At 40.3% G+C, this 20,554-nt stretch overlaps 1 protein-coding gene across 1 annotated transcript in view; it reads left to right on the forward strand.

Annotated features, from left to right (window-relative positions):
• PSMB7 (proteasome 20S subunit beta 7) overlaps positions 1 to 20,554 on the forward strand; it is a 57,802-nt gene that overhangs the window by 20,027 nt on the left and 17,221 nt on the right. Inside the window, exon 6 of the mRNA XM_057722627.1 lies at positions 10,057 to 10,115. Coding sequence (XP_057578610.1) covers positions 10,057 to 10,115 — 59 coding nt within the window. The remainder of the gene's footprint in view (positions 1 to 10,056; positions 10,116 to 20,554) is intronic.

Raw genomic sequence — 20,554 nt, forward strand, 5'->3', positions numbered from 1 at the left:
CCAGGAAATAGGATTTATTGTTGTTTGCACAAGGCTCTATGGACAGATAAGCCTTTACTTACGATTAAGACTAAGAGTGTTTTTATAAATTATTGAACTCTGTGGTCCTTTGTCCTTGAGGGTTCCGAGGGACAGGAGAACTTGGAAAAGGCCTGGAAAGGGATTAACTTGCAATTTGGGAAGCTATTTTGAAATGTGGACCAGAGTAAAGGGTGCCTTTGGAAGACCTGTCAGCTCTGACTGCCTTGAGCTCTTGCAGTGGGAGAGAGAAGTGCGCGTCCTGCGCTCTGTGGTGCTGAGTGAGAGCTTGTTTCCTGGTGGGGCCTGGTGATTGTGGGAGCCTGATTAGGAGAGGCATATAATTTTAAGGTAATTTTCATCCTCCGTTTTACCCTTTCAGCATAGGGTTAGGTAACTCCTCTGTTTGGAGGAGAACAATTTTCTGGCCTCATACCTTGTGCCATTTCATTAAAATACATTAATAAAACAGTCTTTCACTTTTTAGGCTTGAATGCCCCAAATGTTAGTGTTTTCTTAAGAGTTAGTGTTTGTAACCTGTCAGGTCAATGAGACATTGTAGTTGCAATTTTAAGAAAAATCCCTGTTCCCTTCAAGTAGTGTTTTAAATTATCTATTTAGAGTAAGATTTAACTCCTTTTTGACTACATTACATTTAGAAAAGGAACTGCATTTTTTGAGAAGTTAATTTCTGAATGAAAATGTTGTTGGATGCTTTAAAATCTATTACTTAGCATATTAAATGGAGTATATATATATTTTTATTCATTGGGGATAAAAGACTCTGAGATTGAGGTACATTTGCTGATGAAAAGGAAGCATTCTCTCCCCTCACAAGGGGTTTAAATGTGATACTCAGTGCTTACTCAGGAGTGAAAACATCAAATTAAACTGTTTATGCTGACAAAGGACGAAGCTGGATTTCAGCAACCCATGCAAGATTGTCTGATTGCTTGGCCTGCCTCTCCTCGAAGCTTTTGGCCAAGACTTATAATGAAATGCATGCATACAATTAAACCATTTCAAGCCGGTGTCTGAGTTTTCCCAGGCGCTGAGAGGAGTTCCACTGCTCTCTAGTGGCTGAATGTCGTCCCTCGGCACCAACGTTGTTTTATTTTCATGAATCAGCTCTTCACACATTGGCAGTGTTGGTCTCCAGAGCAGGCACCAACACCAGGAGACCAGGCCTTGTAGGCAGAAACAGAGTGAAAAATGATCCCAACCCATGAGTCTGTGGAAAGCACCAAATTTTGTCCAGGGTGAAGGGCCAGTTGACTAACAATGAGCAAGTGTGAGTAAGCACTCTGTCAGGGAGGGGTGACAGTGATGGATGAGAGAGTTCTCTGTGTTACTCTTTTATCGCTGCATACATCTTACACCTTCGCAGGCCACGGTGGCAAACAGGTCCTTGGGTGCTTAAAATGGACTACTTCTTAGCAGAAGGAGCAGCTCTTTTCCTGAAAAGATCTGGCTAAATTGATTTGGCAGAAAAGCAGTAGAAATCCATTTCCTCCTGCCTCTCAGAACTTCATGACTTTGAGAGAAGAATTTTAAAGACCTCCATTTCTATTAAAGCTGCCAGCACTGAGACTTGTTGAGAATGATTGTATAAAAGAGCCCCTGGAGGATGGAGACCTTGTCTTACAGTGTTTGTAATAGCTAGCTTTTATTGAGCTTTTACTACGTGCCAGGCGTTCTGTTTTACATGAGCCATCTCATTCAGGTCTCAGCCGAGCTATGAGGGAGACACATTCTGTCATCCTCCCCTTTGTGCGGGGATGCAGCCAGGGCAGTAGGGCTGCTGTCCTGTAGTTTCCGGGGCATCAGTCACCTTGTGCTTGATGTGGTGGTGCCTCCTGGAGCAGCTTGGCAGTCTTGCAGGGTTGGGAGTGCATCAGTGATGTGCTGGGGGAAACAGGAAGAAAGTGCAGAGCTGTGCCACATCCTGTGCATCTGTGTTCCAGAGCCTGCTGCCCAGTGGGTACCGGGGGTGGTTGGCTTGAAGGAATGAGTGGAGAGTTGCCCTCCTGGAAGGTGCATGGATTAAAGAACCACAAGACCTAGGTTTGAATCTTGGCTCCCCTTTGTTGACTTTAAATTAACTGAGCTTCAGTTTCCTTGTCTGTAAAATGAGGAAATAACTGCCTCACGTGAATTTAGGGTCTGGGACCAAAAAGACACTCAATAAATATTTTCCATTCCCCAGTGTGAGAATTTGTGAGCCTAGACCTTATTAGAAAAAGCAGATTTCTACCTGCTGGCTTTCAGATCCTTCCTAGAGTTTGACTTAGAGCAGCAGAATTTAGAAAATTGTCTTTCATAGTTTCTTCAGCATGTCTGATAAAATAGATTCTAGAATTGCCAGGTTTGATTTCATACTTTAGTGAATTCTGACATGTATAAAAATAAAACATTTCATGTTTTGTTTTGTTTTGTAATTTTTTTTTTTATGTGGGCCATTTTTAAAGTTTTTTTAAAATTGAATTTGTTACAATATTGCTTCTGTTGTATGTTTTGGTTCCTTGGCCCCCAGGCCTATGGGATCCCAGCTCCTGGACCTGGGATTGAACTTGCCCCCCCCCCCCCCCCCCCCATTGGAAGGCAAAGTCCCAACTACTGGACCGCCAGGGAAGTCCCATGTTTCATGTTTTTAAAAAAATCCCACTATCCTTAAGCCATATTAATTCAGGTGTTTTTTAAAAAATATAGAGAGCAAGTAAAAACAATTTAAGCTTTTAAACTTCTAATTAAGCAATCAGTAAAATTTTCTTGATACATTTCAAATTTTGTCTTGAGTTGGATTGTTCTCTCAGAAAATGTTAGGTTTAAATTGAACTGTGAATACTAATGCTGATAAACTAAGATCAGAAACACCCTCAGAGGGTTTTAAAAATGGAGACTAATTTCACTATTTTATTATTTTTTTTGAATGGGACTATTTAAAAACAAATACTTAGATACTTGAGTGGCATTTCTATATAGTGAATGGCATCTGTTTAATCATTTAAAACATTTAACTAAAATCTCAGTCTCATTTGAATTTCCAAGCAAAACAACACAAATTAACTGTATCCAGATGTGTGGAAATAATTCTGCTGAAATCTGAGCAAAAAGTAAGTTAGAAAGCATGCTTTTGGGGTTGGGGAGTTAAGAAAATAGAGCTGCTTCCATGCTTACTTGCTAATCTTAATTTCAAGCCTTTGGCTCTGCAATTTAAGAGGCAGCACATGGAACAGAAGCAGTGTTGGACACTTTAAATTTAGGAGGGTCAGGGCTCACATTCCCAGGTTTGCTAATCACTGGCTGTGTGGTGTGAGCTGGGCAAGTTCCTTATCCCCCAGATTCAATCTTCCCTTCTGTGGCATTGGACTGCACTTACCTGCCGTGTCTGAGGAGCAAGCAAAACTCACGTGACTGTGGTTTGACATTTCATAAACACCATGCGGACTGTGTCTGTCTGTGGTCTGTTTAGTAATCTGTTTGGCACACAGTAGACTTCTGGATAAGTGAGATCTGGCTTGGCGCTGATATGCTCAAAGGATGTCATTGTTAAGATGATTTTACCTCTTTTAAAAAAATTTTGGTGCCTGTCTTAAGGAAGCCCTCGTAAGGACTGTGGTAGAGAGACATGGTGTATTTATTTATTTGTGATGACTGATTGCTGTTGTTCTGTGGGACTGTTGACTCGTGTGGGTTGACCTTCAGGCCCCTATATACAGATTTCTGGACTAAACTGCCTGCCGCTGCTGTTACACAGCAAGACTGTGACAGCTGGCAAGGTCTTGGTCTTTTGGGGTTTTTTTTCCATCCCTTCACAATGTTGAGTTCTTATTTTCTCCAAGTGTGTATCTTAAAATATTGTAAGTAATGTGTCATCTCTGAAGAAAAATAAGGAAACACAAGTAAACAAAAAGAATATAGCATCACCCAGAAATAAGCATAATTTAAAAAATTTTTTCTTCCAGATGTGTATAATGTGTATTGTATATCTGTTCATTTTTCTTTGGAACATGTTTTTCACTCAGTAAATATTGTATCATGGACATTGCCAAAAAATATTGTTTTGTTTAATGACGATATATATAGTATTTGTTTATTTTCCCTATCTCCTGATTGTTGGTGTTGGACCTTTACAGTTACCTCCAGGTTTTGTTGTTGTTATTTTGTTTTTTTGTAATCTGAATGATGATCACAATGTCATTAGGGTACGTATCCATTTATTTCTTTTTTTTCATAAATTTATTTATTTATTGGCTGTGTTGGGTCTTCATTGCTGCACAGGTTTTCTCTAGTTGTGGCGAGCAGGGGCTACTCTTCGTTGCTGTGCACTGGCTTCTCATTGCGGTGGCTTTTCTTGTTGCAGAGCACGGGTTCTAGATGTGCGGACTTCAGTAGTTGTGGCACGCAGACTCAGTAGTTGTGTCACATGGGCTTAGTTGCTCCATGGCATGTGGGATCGTCCCAGACCAGGGATTGAACCTGTGCTTCCTGCATTGGCAGGTGGATTTTTAACCACTGTGCCACCAGGGAAGTCCATCCATTTATTTCTTTAGAATCTCTCTCTAGCAGTAGCATTGCTGGTTTGGTGGGTATATATAGCTCTGTGCTTTCTGATTGATGTTTCTAAATTGCATGTTAGAGAAGTTCTATACATTTGTGCTTCTACAAGAATGTTAGATTGCCCTTTTTTACTATATCTTTGTCAGCACTATTATTTTTAATCTTTGCTAATCTAAAAGCCCAAAAATGGCTGTTTAGTTTCAATTTGTATTTCTTTGATTACTAGTGAACTTGAACAGTGTCTCTAAATGTGTATAGGCCTCTGCCTTTTTTCTTTTTGGTAAACTGCTGTGTCCTTTTCTCTGTTGGTGTATTGATGTTATTTATCTATGAGCTCTTTTTACTTATTAATGCCCTGCATGTTGCACATATTTCTCGGAGTTTCAGGGCTTATATTTTACATTGTTAACAGGTGTTAGTCTTTTCTTTTTTTAAGCCAGTGGCCTGTTATTAAGAAGGCAGATACTTCATCTTAAAAGAGTAGCTGGAGATGTGCCCCTTGTGGCGTTTGTGCTTGAGCCGCCTTCTGGAGGTCCGCAGTGTGGGTGCCTCACGGAGTCATCTTGAAGGTTTGCGAGTGAGTCAGGCCCTGGCAGTCAGAGACGGGGAGCAGACCGTGCTTTCTGGGACTCAGAGGGGTGTCTGTTGAATTCTTTTAATGAGCACTGAACCCAGACAGCCAGGGTAAGGCGGTGCCCAGTGGTACACTGGTGGTACAGTGGATCAGGGAGTGCAGAGCAGTTTCTGTCCTCCGTGGATGAAAGAGGGCAGAGTTGTGTACCCTGCCCACCAACCCTGTCTCTGCCTACAGCCTGGCAGAGGCCCTGTGCTGGGTGGTTTGGGAGTTGGTGGTTGAGCAGGTGGGTATGTGGATGGCGTGGGCGAGCTTGGGGAAGGACAGTGGATGCAGAGCTAAGTCACTGGGTAACTAGGTAGCCATCAGTGTCGTGCACATCCTCCTCTAAATGCTGGTCGCTGAATTGTACCTCGTTTTTCTGTTTTAAAGAGCCTTGTTCTGGAAGCAACACTGGCTTCCTGTAACCGTGGGTGGGCTGAAAAAGGCAGACTTGGTGGAGGTTGCTAAGGAGCAGCTACCTGGAAACTACTGATGAGACAGAGCTTTGGTAGAAAAATGCAGAAATCCAAGGAGGGCATTTCACTCCTGTGATATCATAGAGTTCAGACCAGACTAGGATGTACAATAGGATGTGGTTTTGTGGGTTTAAAGCCTTTTTTTCCTTTTGAAAATTGACTGACTTTACATTTGAGTTGTCTTATATTCATCCTGGTATGGTAAATTAGGTAATAAATGTTCTTTTACACTTAAGGCATTTACTGCTGTCATCACTCCTTCAGGGCCAGCTCAAATCAGCCCAGTCTAATTCAGCAAATTCTGTTTAGTGCTCACTGTGTGCCAGAGACTGCTAGGTATGGGGGATGCAGCTGTGAAGGGATAGACAGGTTGGCAGAGTTGAGAGTGGTAAACTCTCATGGGCTTGTGGCAGTCAAGGAAAGCTTCTGGGAAGAAGTCATCTCTCAGCTGGGGTTAGATAGGTGCCTTGGAGTTCTTTGGCCTGTCAGAGGGGCGGAGGGAGTAGCATGTGCCAAGGTGGGATAGTCTTGAAATGGTCTGGGCGTTTAGGAAATTATTGTCATTTTAGTGTTGGTAGAGTGTCAAGTGTGTGTGTATATTGGGGAGGAGGAGGGGCTGAGGGAGCCAGAGACCTGGTCATAGAAAGTCATGCGTGTCTGCTCTGAACTGTATTGTGGCCTGTAGAACTTTCTGTTTGAGAGAGTGACATAGGGTCACACCTGAGACAGGAATCCTGCCCTGTGCTTGTTAGCGCTGTAATCCTAGACAAGAAGCTTTATTACTTCACTGAGTTGCTATGAGGACAACCAAATGACAGCATACGATGTGTGGCCCATGGTGGGTGCTCAGACAGAATGCTCTTGTTCTTCCCCCTCGACTGCCTCCTCTCTACTGTAAGAGACGTTGAGGGCAGGCCTCATATCCCTTGCTCCTAGAGCTCCTCCTGCACTCATGGAAAGCACATTCCCTCTGCCATCCATTTCCTTCACCTGACACGCCTGCTGTCTAAGCAGCGGCCCCTATACCCGGTACACTGTCCCTTGGCTTTTCTGTTTGTTTATTCTTTAATGGGAAAGCAGGCTGTTCTGACTAATTGTCTGAGGTGGCCTTGTTTTTGGAATAAAAAATCAGGGTAAATCCTTCAGAGGATTTTTACCTTGGTTTCGGGTATGAGAATGCTAGGTTAGTAGGTTGATGCTGAAATAATGGATTGTCTACGGACATTATTATGGTTTATGGGGAAAATGGGATATAATATTTAAACATTTTGTGAGTGAAATGGCTGCTATGTTAGTATGGAATTTGTTTGATGACTTATTGTATATAGTTTTAAGTGGCATTGAAACAAAATCTGGGAAACGTGAATGAAATTATTTTAAAAGACCTATCTCATTGAGTTTACCATCTTTTTTCTTTTTAATGGCCAGCTCCTTGTTCCTTTCCTTGGTTGCATTGCTTTGAAATTACGTGAGGGTTTGCATGTTGTTCTCTTGCCATTTTGGGCGACTGCAGTCATATTTGAAATTCTGTCTTCTCTTTTCTAAATAACAGACACATTCAGAGTTTCCTGGAAACCTGTAGACAAAGTCAGTTGCACTCTACTTCCTAGCACCTCTGTGTATTTCTGAAAAGGGGGCGCCAAAGTCCTCGTTTCTTAAAATGCTAGGAGCAGGAGCTAATTTGCAAGTGATTTAGAAATTGTTTTTAATGTTGAGTTTCCCTTTCTTTTCAAGTTTATTTGGAGTCCACTTATCTTTGATCTTAGGGAAAGCAGAATCAGGCAGTTTAGCAAGCTCCTGTTTTCCTGAAAACTTCTCAACTCTGCATGTGCGTGTGTGTATCCGTGTGTGTGTGTGTGTGTGTGTGTGTGTGTGTGTGTGTGTGTGTGTGTGTGTGTGTGTGTGTGTGTGTGTGTGTAAGTTGGGAGGTGTGATGTAAATGGGGAAGCAGAAATACAGTGTAATAAGGATCCCTGTGTCCTTTCTATATTTACCTCTTCTACACCTTCCAGCTCTTTTGAAAAAAAATCGCCGTCTGATGAGAAACATCACTACGTTGATAAACACTTTTTGTTCTGAGAATTTAGATTTACTGTGTACTTCCACTTACAGAAATTTTATCTGCAGTGCTGTTTCTCATAAAAAAAAAGCTTTTGATAAAGGAAGAATTATTATATTGGAAGGGAAATATTTTTCATTTCTTAAAATATTAGATGAAGCTAATGCAGAAGGAAATCTATGTGCCCAGGGAAAATAAGAGTAAAAATAATTTACTGTGAAACTGCCAGAGAAAGGATGGCCCAGGAGAAAATACAAGGCTAGTTGTCTTAGGGAAAGATGCCTTTAAGGTGAGTTGGGTGTTCCCTTTTCCGGTAATTGATTACAGTTTTCCATAAAGTTGTTAGCTCTTAGGTAAACAGCCATCCTTCCCCTGTCTTTTTCTAATGTGTACTTTTGGTCTCTGGTGCGTTTACCCTTGGGCTCTTTGCAGAGATATTCTTGGACCAGGTTGGAAAAGAAGTATTTTTTTCCTGAGGTTTCCTTATTTGCAGTTTTCTTGTTTTTTCGTGACAGTTGTCCTTTGTCTTCCACACAAAACCAGCTCGTTTTTTTATTGTGAAGTTCGAGACTGGTTCTCACCTGTGCCTTAAAACGGAAACTTGGGTTACTTTTCTCCCTTGATCCCTGAAACTCACAGTAAACGTGTGAGTCACAAAACATTGGTGGACCTTGACTCTATTTCCAGGTTTTCCAGGACACATATACTATGAAATTCCAAGGTTTGATTTTGGTGAATTTGTGTCTGTGTATCTAGTTTTATTTGGGTGCACTAGTTTTATATCTAATTTCTGTTTCCTTTCTAAAGGGCTTTTAATATCTCTTCAGATTCCCTTTTTGTTTCTTGAGGAGAAAAAACTGTGAGGGGGGGAAATGGGGTTGCCTTTTGCTCCCAAAGCCTAAATGAATAGTCATTGCCTGTAATGCCGTCTGCACTCGTCGCTTCCCACTGCTTTAGTTGTGATGTATCCGGTGCTGTGAAGGTAATGATCCTCAACCACAGCAATATTCCCTAACAGGAATATCTGTCACAGGCATCGCGATTACCATGTTCATTGATTTGTGTCTGTAAATCTGCTGTTTCTACCCTTTAAATTTGATCTATAATTGGACCTCCTTAAATGGTTCAGATAAGGTAGTCTGTATTTTCTCAATGCAGCAATGCTGTCAGCTTCTCCTTTTTCATTATACATTCAGCAGACTTGATAAAATCAGCAGGACACCTCATTTGAAACTGTTTAATCGCTGCCTTTTTCCTTTGCTAAACCATTGAGGTGGTCAAGCGATGTACACAAATCATTTTAAATAGAAAATATGGTTTTCTCTGTGACCCAGCTAAATAGATAGTGTTATGCAAAACAAGTTAAAAAGTAATAAATGCCAAAAAAATCTTCTAATTGGAGTAAAAAATTGTGGGCAACTCTATCCTCTCTCCAAAAGTAGAGTATCCTGAAATATTGCCAGGACCCTGTGAAGACAAGATGATGGTTTTCTAAAGATTCTCTAGTTTCTGAACAAAGCAAGTTTAAATTTTCAGGTAGTGCTGAGCTGCCTTTAACATCCATTCAAAGGGAGCCCATACTTATTCGTAATGCCTTTACATCCTACGTTTGTAGGGAGAAATTTGCTATCTGTTTATATCTATGCAGCATAACCTTTCAGCCATTCGCTATTGTGATAATAAATTTTTGTTTCTTTGTCATTTTGTCTACTCAGCTATTACTCTTCAAAGTATGAACTAAAAATAATAGCTCCAAATAAATGCCACATAATAAAGTGTTTTACAGTTGTAGCTGGAATAACCTGGTGGCTGCAGCTCGCAGTCCTATTACCATTGCTCGTGCTATAGTTTCTTCCCCGTGTGTCAAGGTGACTCTACCAGGGCCAGCTCATTAAAACAATCTATTCTTTCTAACTGGCTTGGTATTTAGCTCTGTACCCAGCAGCCTGCCAAGGCACAGATGTGGAGCACAAGAGTCACAGCACAGGATATATGAAATTATGTGGCATTCACTTTTTGAACAATACACGTTATCCATAACCTCATTTTCATGCTTCAGGACTTTATTGTGAATAATTTACGGTTACTCCTGTCAATAGTAGAATTAGGGCCAGTTGCAAGTTTACCCGAGATAGTGGTAAGTGTGACTCCAGGCTTTTGAAGAGCAGTGTTTACCTGGTTTTTGTGGCCCTATAGTATTAATATTTACACTATACTTGAATGTGACATTGGGTGTGTTTTGCCATTTTTGCTGCCCCGAGGTAGACTTGAGACGGAGAAGCTGGGAGTTGGTAAATATGCTAAAAATGCATCTTTTTTCCTTACAGGTTCTGGCTCCTTGGCAGCGATGGCTGTGTTTGAAGATAAATTTAGGCCAGATATGGAGGTATGTAAGTCCCTGCAGTTTTACTCTCAGATTATCTTTCTAGTTGTATGCTGGACATTTGCGAATTAATTGCTGATTCCTTCACAGTTTGAGCAGCATTGCTGTTAGTTGGAATGCTCTTTGGCACAGGTACTACATTTGCTGAGAAGACTGGTTACTTGGGAAAGCTTCATTTTAGAGTGGCCCTGCTGAGCCGTCCCTCAGGCTTGAGGAGCCTGCACTGTTCAGCTTTTTGTTCTGGTCTCTGGGCTGTCTGGGAATCTTCTTGGCTGTAAATGCTGCTGCAGTGTAGAATGTTTTCTTATGCGCTATCACAATATCTCAAAACGACAGGTTTTTTTTGTTTTCTCACTAAGAATAGAGAAACTATGTATGTCTTTGCATGTCACGCAGACCTGGCCTGAAAATGGGGACAGTCTGAAAAATCCCTGTAGATTGTTCTGCATTTTGACAGAAGATGGGGACATGTGTATAGTGGCCTATTCTCAGAGCTTGATGTATCTAGTGTCTCACATATATTTATAAGAGATTCTTTTATTATATTTTCTTTGGTGGTGGGAAGGGTGGTATCTTTGGAATGACATTCCATCTTTGTCTGCTTTAACGATAGATGTACCCCCATTAAGCAACCCCCTGCCCCCCCATCTCTAAGAACAAGCCACAGGTCTTTCACTGTCACTTTGGAAGGAGTGTTCAGTCTGCTTGGATACTTTATGGTACCACGTTATTCCTCCACTGTGTTTTGTCCTCACTGCTGAACCAGCTTGTAGGCACATTATGTCCTGAAGGCAGCCCTCATCATCTGCCCTTGGTTTTTTGATGTTAATTTTTTCATGGGGAGTATCAACTTGGTTTTGACAATTATTAGGCTGTTAATGAGTGATTTACCCTATTCCTTAATATGTAGGTTTCTGCTGTTCCTGCTTTTGCAGTAATGTTTTGTGTAGATACCAGAGGGTGTTTCTGGGAATTACTTTTTGACAGTGCTTTATGCCTAATCATCTTTGGGAAAGATTGCATGTTTAAAAAATTGTGTTCTTCTCTAGCTCATTGTCATTAAAGCATCAAGTGTCATTGGAGTTCTGAAGCTCTCTGATCTTCAGGTTTGGGCCAGGTGCCAGGAGAGCAGAGAATGTAGGGCCGTGGATGGTGCACAGCCAGGACAGGGGTCTCCTGCCAGAAGCCACTGTACCCTTGGTATGTGGGGATAGCACACAAGTGACTTGGTCACTTGTGGCTAGTTTTCTTCACTTTCTTGCTATTTACAGGAATTAAAACATGTGACTAAAGATAGAATTTAGCTAGGTGTTTTGTACTAGAAACAATAGTCTTGCCCCAATTAAGAATTGTAAACCGGTCCAAGTATCAACTGTAAATGAGATTAGAATTCTGTTCTCATTTCTCAGTGTGAACATTTATTTCCCATATCAGCATGATTTTCTGTTTGGGGTCTTAAGTACTGAGGAAAAATAAGATGTACTAGGTCACTTAAAAAGAAAAAGAAAAAAAATGATCTCCCAGTCTTCATACTGAAGGAGAGGAATTCCTAAGGCTCCACAGATCCATTCGAACTAATGCAGGTATAGAGAGAAAGACTGATGATTTTCATTTAGAAAATCACCTCAGTAATGTCAAGCCCTCCTTTAAGCCACATTAATCTTTTCAAATTTTCTTGAAAGCTGTGTCTATTTCCAATTGATTGGGACTTCCATATGTTAAAGAAAAATGAGAGTTGCAGAAAAAGTTGAAAGCATGAGGTATATTAAAAGTGACTAACACTCTGCTAAAGTAATTTTATTTATTTAGAGTTTGGATTTGAAATGATTCAAAGGCCATGAATTTAATATTTCTGTGATTAGGGAAGTAAAGGGAAATGTGAATCATCCCTTCAATAAAATTTCTGATATTATCAATCTGAAGAGTGTGTTCCTTACATCAGTTTTATCTCTAATTCAGACCATTTATTGTTCTGTATTAGTGGTGAAGCCTTGAAACAGGTTGACCAAATTCCCATTTCAGATTAAGTAAATTTACAGTTTCAGGTGAGTGGTTTTTATTCAATGAAGTTATTGAAACTTGACACACACTGACAGTCAACAAAAGTCACTTTATTAAGAAGAAGGCAGTACTTGCTTCTCCAGTGAAGTGAGTTTAAAAGTAAACGGAAGGCAAAGATAATACTTTAAAAATCTAAAGGGATGTTAATAGATACTAAAATTACTGTGAAGACCAAGCAACTAACTGCTGGCCATGCTGCTTGCTTTTGGTGAAGATCAAATGATGCGATTTCAGTGGAAGGCCGAGACTGCTTAGGAAAGTTGAGAGGACCCTGTTTTAGTGACTTTGTTGTGAAAGAGAATTCAGCCAGGGTGTCATTTCTGGCTCTGCATTTGCGTAGAACTTCATGGAAACGTTTGGTTTCAAATTTCCAAACTTTTTATTTTCCTTCTTTCCAGGGTGGCTTTCTGTCTTTCTGTGGCAAGAAGCCCTCCATAACTTTATTTCTTGCCTATTTTGAGACTGCAGGGTTGGATGACTAAGTCTGCTTATTTCCCTTCAGTAGGGGAAAGGATTCTGGATGTGTCTCAAACAGAAACCCAGGAGAGCATTTCTGCCTCTCAAGTCTTGCGTGGATTGCCAGGACAGTAACTGCTGCTCACTTCACAGAGAATTGCATTGGGAGGGGCAGTTTTAGGCTATCGTAATTATACATTCCTTGCCAAACAGTGATTTTTAGGCCAGACTCATGAAACAAACTCCTGGCTTTATTGTTAAAACAAATAAATTAGAAAAAGCCCATAGTGTTATTGTTGGTGGTGGTTTTTTTTTTTTCTTTAAAACTACAAACCTGTGTCTTGGATAGTGCTGGGCCTAGACTATAGTATTTATGGAATGAAAGTCCCTCCCCCGCTTAAAAACCTTTAATGTTTTCTCATTTTCTTCAGCTGCACAGTCTGGTACAGTAGCCAGCCAACCACATGTGGCTATTGAGCACTTGAGGGTAGCTAGTCTGAACTGAGAGGTGCTGCAAGTAGAAAACACATCCCAAATTTCAGAGACTTGGTACAAAAAATTTAAAATTATATCTCGTTAGTAATATGGTTCATGTTGAAACAATACTATTTTAAGTACATTGAGTTAAATAAAAATATTATTAAAATTTTCTTTACCTATTTTTACTTTTTTAAACGTAGCTACTAGAAAATTTAAAACTACATGTGTGGTTCACATATTTCTACTGGACAGGGCTAGTCTTGAACTTGTCATTTGCACACTGCATTTAAGGATTCTGCCATGTCTGGGTGCCACCTGTACTGTTATTTTTTTTTTGAAAATTTTCTTTTACATCAGCTCACTGTTTTATAAATTGAGTCATCATTTACATATAATGCACAGTTCTGAAGTGTACAGTGTAATAGATTTTGGCATTTGTAATTACCCAAGTAAACATCAGTCAGATCAAGACAACATTTCCTTCACTGCAGTTCTCCTTTCTAGTCAGTTCCCTTTCCTTTCTTCCCTACAGCCACTCTAGTTCACCTTTTTAATTTAGATTTATTTTTAAAATACAGTTTGTATCAATGAAATCCTGGATTTAATGTGCTGGTTATTTTTTTCCCCAAGACACATGAAAATGAGTGCATACTATTAATATAAATAAAAAATGTATTCATATATCACCATCATGTGTAAGCCCAGGAGTATGAATATTAAACTTTAGGAAACATAGGTCTGCATTCCTGCTCCACTTCAGCCCTTCTTGCCTGCTTGCTGTTCCTTGAATACAGTGTGCACTTGCTTGCTGTCACATCCTTCTCGTTGCCGGTGTCTGCCAGCAATGCTCTCACCTGCTTCTTCATTTATTTGTGTTCCTGTACTGCATTGTACATACCTGTCCCATTGTTTTATGGCTGTTTTCAGGGGTATCTCCCCCACTTACCGAGAGAGGGAGACCCTTGAGGGCAGGGGTCATGAAATCACCTCTCTTCTTCAGCTCGCGCTGTTCAGTGCATGTTTGTAGAGTGAGACAGGATAACCCTGAGCTAAAGCAAAATCTGAGTCATCAAAAACCCCTGGGAAATGGAGGGGACTTTCTCTTCTTCCCATCTGGAAAGTGTGGAATTTTTTTTTTTTTTTAGCTAACGGAGGAAGATAACTAGTACATTTATCAAAAAGTATTGGGGCAGAGTTAACAAAGCAAACACCCCGTTAAGTACACGGGCGAAATGAAGATGGGGCCAAGGGCAAATGCTCATTGGGAAATTACAGGCCAAAAAGCAGCACAGTGAAACCCAGCTGGGATTCATAAATGCCTGAGACAGGCTTTGCTGTTTGAAGTAATCTGAACCAATGACTTGTCTCAGGTAAAAGCTCTGACTCAAGTTTTCAGAGAAACTGCTGGCTAACTGTGTGAATTTAAGGCCCATTAAAAATCTTTTAAAATTCTCATCCACTGGTGGCCCTAACACTGCCTGTCTTAGTCTTGGGATGCTCATTTTCTTATTTTTCTCCTTGCTGTTAGCCTGAAAGTTCTCTGAGGGCAGGAACTGTGCTTCCTCATGCCAGAATGGTAACTGGTAGGTAGTCCGCCAGTATTTGTTGAATGAGTGGATTAAAAGGTGTCAGAAGCAACTTTTCTTAGTTGGGCCCAGATTTATCTTCCTTTGAGACAGTTTGATAACTTCACCTTTAGTGTTCATAGTACTCAGATTGATAAAAATGAAGGCATAAGAAAATTGTATTACTGCTGATAAATCTCATGCTTTGTTTTTATCAGCAAGGTGCTTATTCGGACACTGTACTTTATATTAGCAGAATAGTGGATTTTGAAATGTGGGAGTTGACCTAATGACAAGGGGTCAGTTGCATTAGAGGGTTTTTTGGTGATGATGAATTGCGTGGAGCCATTCCCCTAGAATTTTTTTTTCCTATTGTTAAGGCTGGCGTAAGAACTAAGCCCCTTATCCTGGTTATTATCCACAGGCTAGCTAGACAGGAAATTAGTGATAAACACACTGTGGCCTTCTGAGTCCATTTTCCAGTTAAGTATAAGAAATTTGACCATTGTACCTGGAAATACGATGTTAGCTTCGTGCGAGTATGTATCTTGAAAATTACTGAAATAAAAAATTTTAAGGTGGGGAGGGAATTAAGGAAATGAATCTGATAACTTAGGTTAGTTTTCCTTCCATCCCATTTCTTTGTAAGTAGAAATGTTTTCATTTGGTCCAGTAAGAAATTTAGACTCTTGAAGATTATAATTCATTAAAATGGGTAGAAGATTAATATTTAGTCTGTCAAGATCAATACTGTCCCTGCTTTGCACTAATTGTCAGAAAGCATGCGAGGGCCGCTGAAGGGTAGTGGTGTGCGGCAGGACCCTCACATCACAGGGAGATGATTCAAAGGCAAACTGTCCTGCACCCTCTGGTATCGACTTGCAAATTAGCATCTGGAATCTAATTAAACAAGCTTAATGAAAGTAGCAGCTGAATGCTGCTGGAAAAGACAATCAGCTTTTTTCCCCCTCTCTGATACATATTCTGTACTATTGAAGTTGGTCACCAAACACATCATGTGAGCACAGTTAAAAAAAAATTAGCATTTATTTGAAGAATAGAAACTGTTTTTCATTCTGTTATGCATTTGGCATGCTCTGGTGTCCCATGAGAGCCATGCCACAGCAGATAGTGCACAATATTTATAAATCCATGACAGGCAATAATAGCAACTTGAAAAATTCTTTTGCTAGAATCTCAAGTTGAGAGCTGCCAAAAGCTGAGAGGATCAGATCTGCAGTGGCAGCTGCTGTGCCCTACAGTTAGAATTCTAGACTTTGAAGATGCTCAACTTAAAGAAATGAAGACTGCAGGCTTAGCCAATTTTTGCAGGTTTCTAGAGCTCTGGCTCTCTGCCTTTTGAAGATGAGTTGCTGAAGCTTCTACCACTGCCTGAGGCGTGCTAACACCAGCAGGATCTTTTCTTCCCCCCCAGTCTTAGTGTGTCTTCAGTTTTAAGTAGCACATGCTTAGTCAGTGCCAACTGTGATGGTCCTTTTCTCTGGTCGCAGTACCGAGGGATGAGCTCTTCCCCTATACCTTTCAGAGGGAAGTCGCGAAGATAGATGGTGACGTATACAAGTGCCACTTCAGCCGTCTGATTTATGGAGTCATATTTCATCACTCGGCAAGTGCTGGCCTCTAGAGAAGCCCTTATAGATTGCTAAAGATGTGAGCAGCTATCGCCCTAAAGGGTTGTGGTTACCTCACAAACGTGAAGCCAAACACCTAGCTACGGAGGAAACAATTAATCTGTCATTGCAGGCAGCTTTAGATCCACTTTAAGTAATGAAAGTGTTGATACCAGTATGGTGTTCTGATAGCAGATTTTAGAAGTGAGTGTAGTTTTTTGTTTGTTTTAAGTCTGATAGTAGCAAGACACTGATGTTTCAGATTTATTTGTGCCTTGCAGATGGACAGTAGTGTAAGAGATGTGCATTGTTTTGATTATCAAAAAAAAAATTTGTTCAGTTTGGCACATAGACTGGTCCCAAAGGGAAATATAGAGCATGAGTTCAGTGTGGTCAGATGGAAAAGGGCACGGGAGCTTAGGAGCTGGACGATTGGGCTGTGAGTTTCCACTGCACTCAAGGCATGACTCTGGGCGAGCCACGGCCAGCACTGTTCATCCAGAAGACGGGGATCCGGAGACCTGCCTGCGGGTTGCTGTGGGATTAGGTGTGGTCTGTAAAACACTTCATACGATGGCTCACGTGAAACTGGCTCTAAAATACGGCAGCTGCTTCTGTTTTTTAGTAATTCTGTAGTAGGATACAAAAACATCACGTAGCAACGACTAACATGATTATTTGTTCTTGCGTCAGGCTTGATAATATAGATAGATATGATTCTTCTTTCTCATCTGAAAGCTTAAAATCAGAGACAGGCCTAGCTAGTGGTCATACTGACAGTAGAAGAAGCCTGTTTAACACATAACACAGGCTGTGGAAGTATTTGCCTTTTTGCTATGGGGAGAGGGTATTGAAAACACAGCAGTCATAGTAGCTGATGCTTTTTGAGTGCTTATTGCTGTGCCAAGCTCTTTTCTAACAGCTTTCTCTGTATTATCTCACTTTTCAACAATCGTGTGGGGTCTGTACTTTGTTATCCCTGTTTTGTGGAGAAGAGAAACAAGGTTTAGGGAGATCAAAATCTTACCTGAGGTCACACAGCTGGGCAGTGATGGAATCGTGGTTTGAACCCCGGTCAGTCTGGCCCTCCAGTGTGATCCATCACCATGCTTTTCTGCCTCTTTGCTAGGCCTGTAATTCTTTGACAACAGAGTGGGGAAAGACATCTTATTCCAGGTGAGCAGAGGTGTGGGCTGTTTGGGCTATTCCTTTTCTCTGACGAGGTCTTGTCGTCTTCACAGGAAGTCAGACAAGTGTCAGAGGTGGTATATAAACCTCTTTGGTGAGCTCAGTGATTGGAAGGAACCCAGGGATAGAAAGATGCAAAGTTAGAAATACAGAGGTATTGGGAAATGTCAGTCAGTCATTTGGCTATAACAGACTTTTTTTCTTCTCTTTGAATTTATCAGAATTTATTTTCATCTTTTAATTGTCCTCCCTCGCAAATATCCTGAGATTCCCCCCCCCCCCCCAAATTTTCAGATAGTTACAGGGGAGCTGTTTTTCTCTATATAGCTAATGTTCAGGTGGCATAGCCTTCTTCAGATTTAGTAATGAGACCAGTAAGCCTTTATATTGGTGAGTGGCATTGTCCATTTGAGGCAAATCATGAATAACTTGAACCAAAAATAAAAAAAATAAGCAAGACTATCATATTTGAATAACGAGGTATTCTTTTCACCCCAACTGCCAAAACTTTTTAATCTTCGTCAACAATTGTTCTGTCCTCCATCTTATTTCGGTTGCATCTGTGCAATTCGGAGCTCAGGAGCCCTGACAAGCGGCATGTGCATTCTGTGTTCATTAGTGACCTTGATCCAAATGCCTCTGTCCCTGCCATGGGGCTCAGGTGTGGAAGCTGCTGGCTAACCCCACCAGCTGACATTCGGAGGTTTAATGACTCCATAGGAAGGTGACCACTCACTGGGAGGTTTGCTGGCGGAACCCACACAGCAGACAATGGAGATCAAGGAAGACGATCAGTGTTTAGCCGAAGCGCCTTCCTGTGTGACTTGAACCCTGCTAGCATCAAACAGAGTTTTTTTAAGTAAATGCAAAATTAAAAAAACAAAAAACAAAACCAAAAAAACAAACAAAAAAACACAACTGACCCTCCATAGCTGTCATAAACAATGATTTTCCTGTCTGTATTGATATTGATGGTGTTTAAGACTGTTTTTCTTGTAGTAGATTAATAGGTGTCAGCTTGATAAGCTGAACTTGACTCACTTTTCCAGATTTTTAGATTTTAAGGTTGTTTGTCTGGGTACTACATCTGTTTAGGTATCTTGTATATCTGTGAAAAATATATATATACTTGAAGCCAGAATTCTTTCTTATGAAATGTTGCTAAGAATCTATGCTGACATTTTTGTTTCTTGTGATCTCTAGGTTTAAAAAAATTACTGTCAAAATGTGAATTCTGTGATTGATAGGTGATATGTCACTAGATGTTTTGACTTTTTTTTAGGTCCTCTAGTCTAAAAATGTTGGATGCCTTATTTTAATAACAGCTTCATTGACATGTAGTGTGCATGCATACAGCTCACCTACTATAAGTGTACAATTCTGTGATTTTTATTACATTCGCAGAGTTGTACAGCTATCACCATAATTAATTTTAGAACATTTTCATCACCCTCAAAAGAAATGCCATATCTGTTAGAAGTCACTCCCCACTTACCCTCAACCCTCCTAGTCCTAAGTAACAGCTAATCTACTTTGTCTCTATAGACGTGCATGTTCTGGACGTTTCATACAATAGGAATCATACAGTATGTGTTTTGTGGCAGGCTTCTTTAACTTACATTATTTTTGTACTATTTCGTCCTTGTTGTAGCATGTGTTGGTACTTCATTCTTTTTTTTATGGTTAAATAATATTCCCTTGTGTGGATGTATCACATTTTATTTGCCCATTCGTTGGACATTTGGATTGTTTTCACTTTTTGGCTATTGTGAATAGTGCTGCTGTGAACATCTGTGAATAAGTTTTTGTGTGGACATATATTGTCATTTCTCTTGGGTATACACCTAAGAGTAGAACTGCTGAGTTATGTGGTAACTCTCTCTGTTTAATCTTTTGAGGAACTGCCAGACTGGTTTACAGAGTGGCTGGGTCACTAGCAGTGTATAAAGATTTTAGTTTCTGTACATCCTTACCAACATTTATTATTCGGCATTTTGATTATAGCCATCCTGGTGGATGTGAGGTGGTGTCTCATTGTCTTTTTGATGGATTCCTTATAGGTTAAGAACTAATGCAAGTATGGAAATGTTTAAATGTAACTATTGAAACCCTTGACACACTTCTTTATGCACTGGATTTGGGTGGTAATTGGGATGGTTGTGTGTTTAACTATTGAAAGGTCCCTTTTAGAGGCACTCCCTGAGGCTGTTTCTGTCATTTGCTTTTGGTCATAATTCCTGTTTATTGGCTTTCCTTAAGACCTGAAGCATTAGACATAGTAAATTGTGTCTTTATTGTTAGATAAAAAATGTATTAATTTTCCCCAGTAATTTTCTCTCGTATCTAACATTAAAAAAAAGTTTTTAGAGGTGTCAGAACCTAAAGATATAATCCCTGGAGTCCTGTGTAGAATTATTCCTAGTAGTGATTTCCAGTGGAGTTAAAGACTTAATTTTAGAAATGAACAGATATTAAAGTTGGCCTTATGGTTCAGTGAGTGATTTGGAGAATTATCATTCAGTCTTTAGAATAGATGCTGAGAAGACACTGTTGACAGTTTAAAGCTTCTCACCAGCATCAGATATTTTGAGTTGTCTCCTTTTTAAAAAGTGAGTTTGTTCTCCTGAATTTGAACTCACTGGTGGGCCAACTTTGGAGAGGCAGAAAAAGACTTCTAGAGTTAAAGTTACTTCCTTGCATCTTCTTGGTCACATTTTCATTGTGTGGTGTTGGGAAAGGCAGAGGGAAGTTTTCTCTGGTCTTTCACCTGATGATTTAAGAGCAGGACTTTGCTCCCTACCATGCAGTTTGGGATGTCACAGGTACATAATTGCTTCTCTCCCTTTGATTCTCTAGGATTCCTTAGTCTTCCTTGACTTAGAAATGGCCACTTGGGGCCAAGCCTCTGGAATTCAGGAATCAACAAATCTTAGGGAAGTGACCCTGTGTAAAATTTGAAGGTCTCTATTTCTAATTCTGTGAAGAATAATGAGAACACTGCAGATGGTACTGCCGTAGTTATTGACTTGAAGAATTCGTTGTTGGCTTTTCCACCAAAAAT

The sequence above is a fragment of the Hippopotamus amphibius genome, chromosome 2 (assembly GCF_030028045.1).
Source record: "Hippopotamus amphibius kiboko isolate mHipAmp2 chromosome 2, mHipAmp2.hap2, whole genome shotgun sequence".
Lineage (NCBI taxonomy): Eukaryota > Metazoa > Chordata > Mammalia > Artiodactyla > Hippopotamidae > Hippopotamus > Hippopotamus amphibius.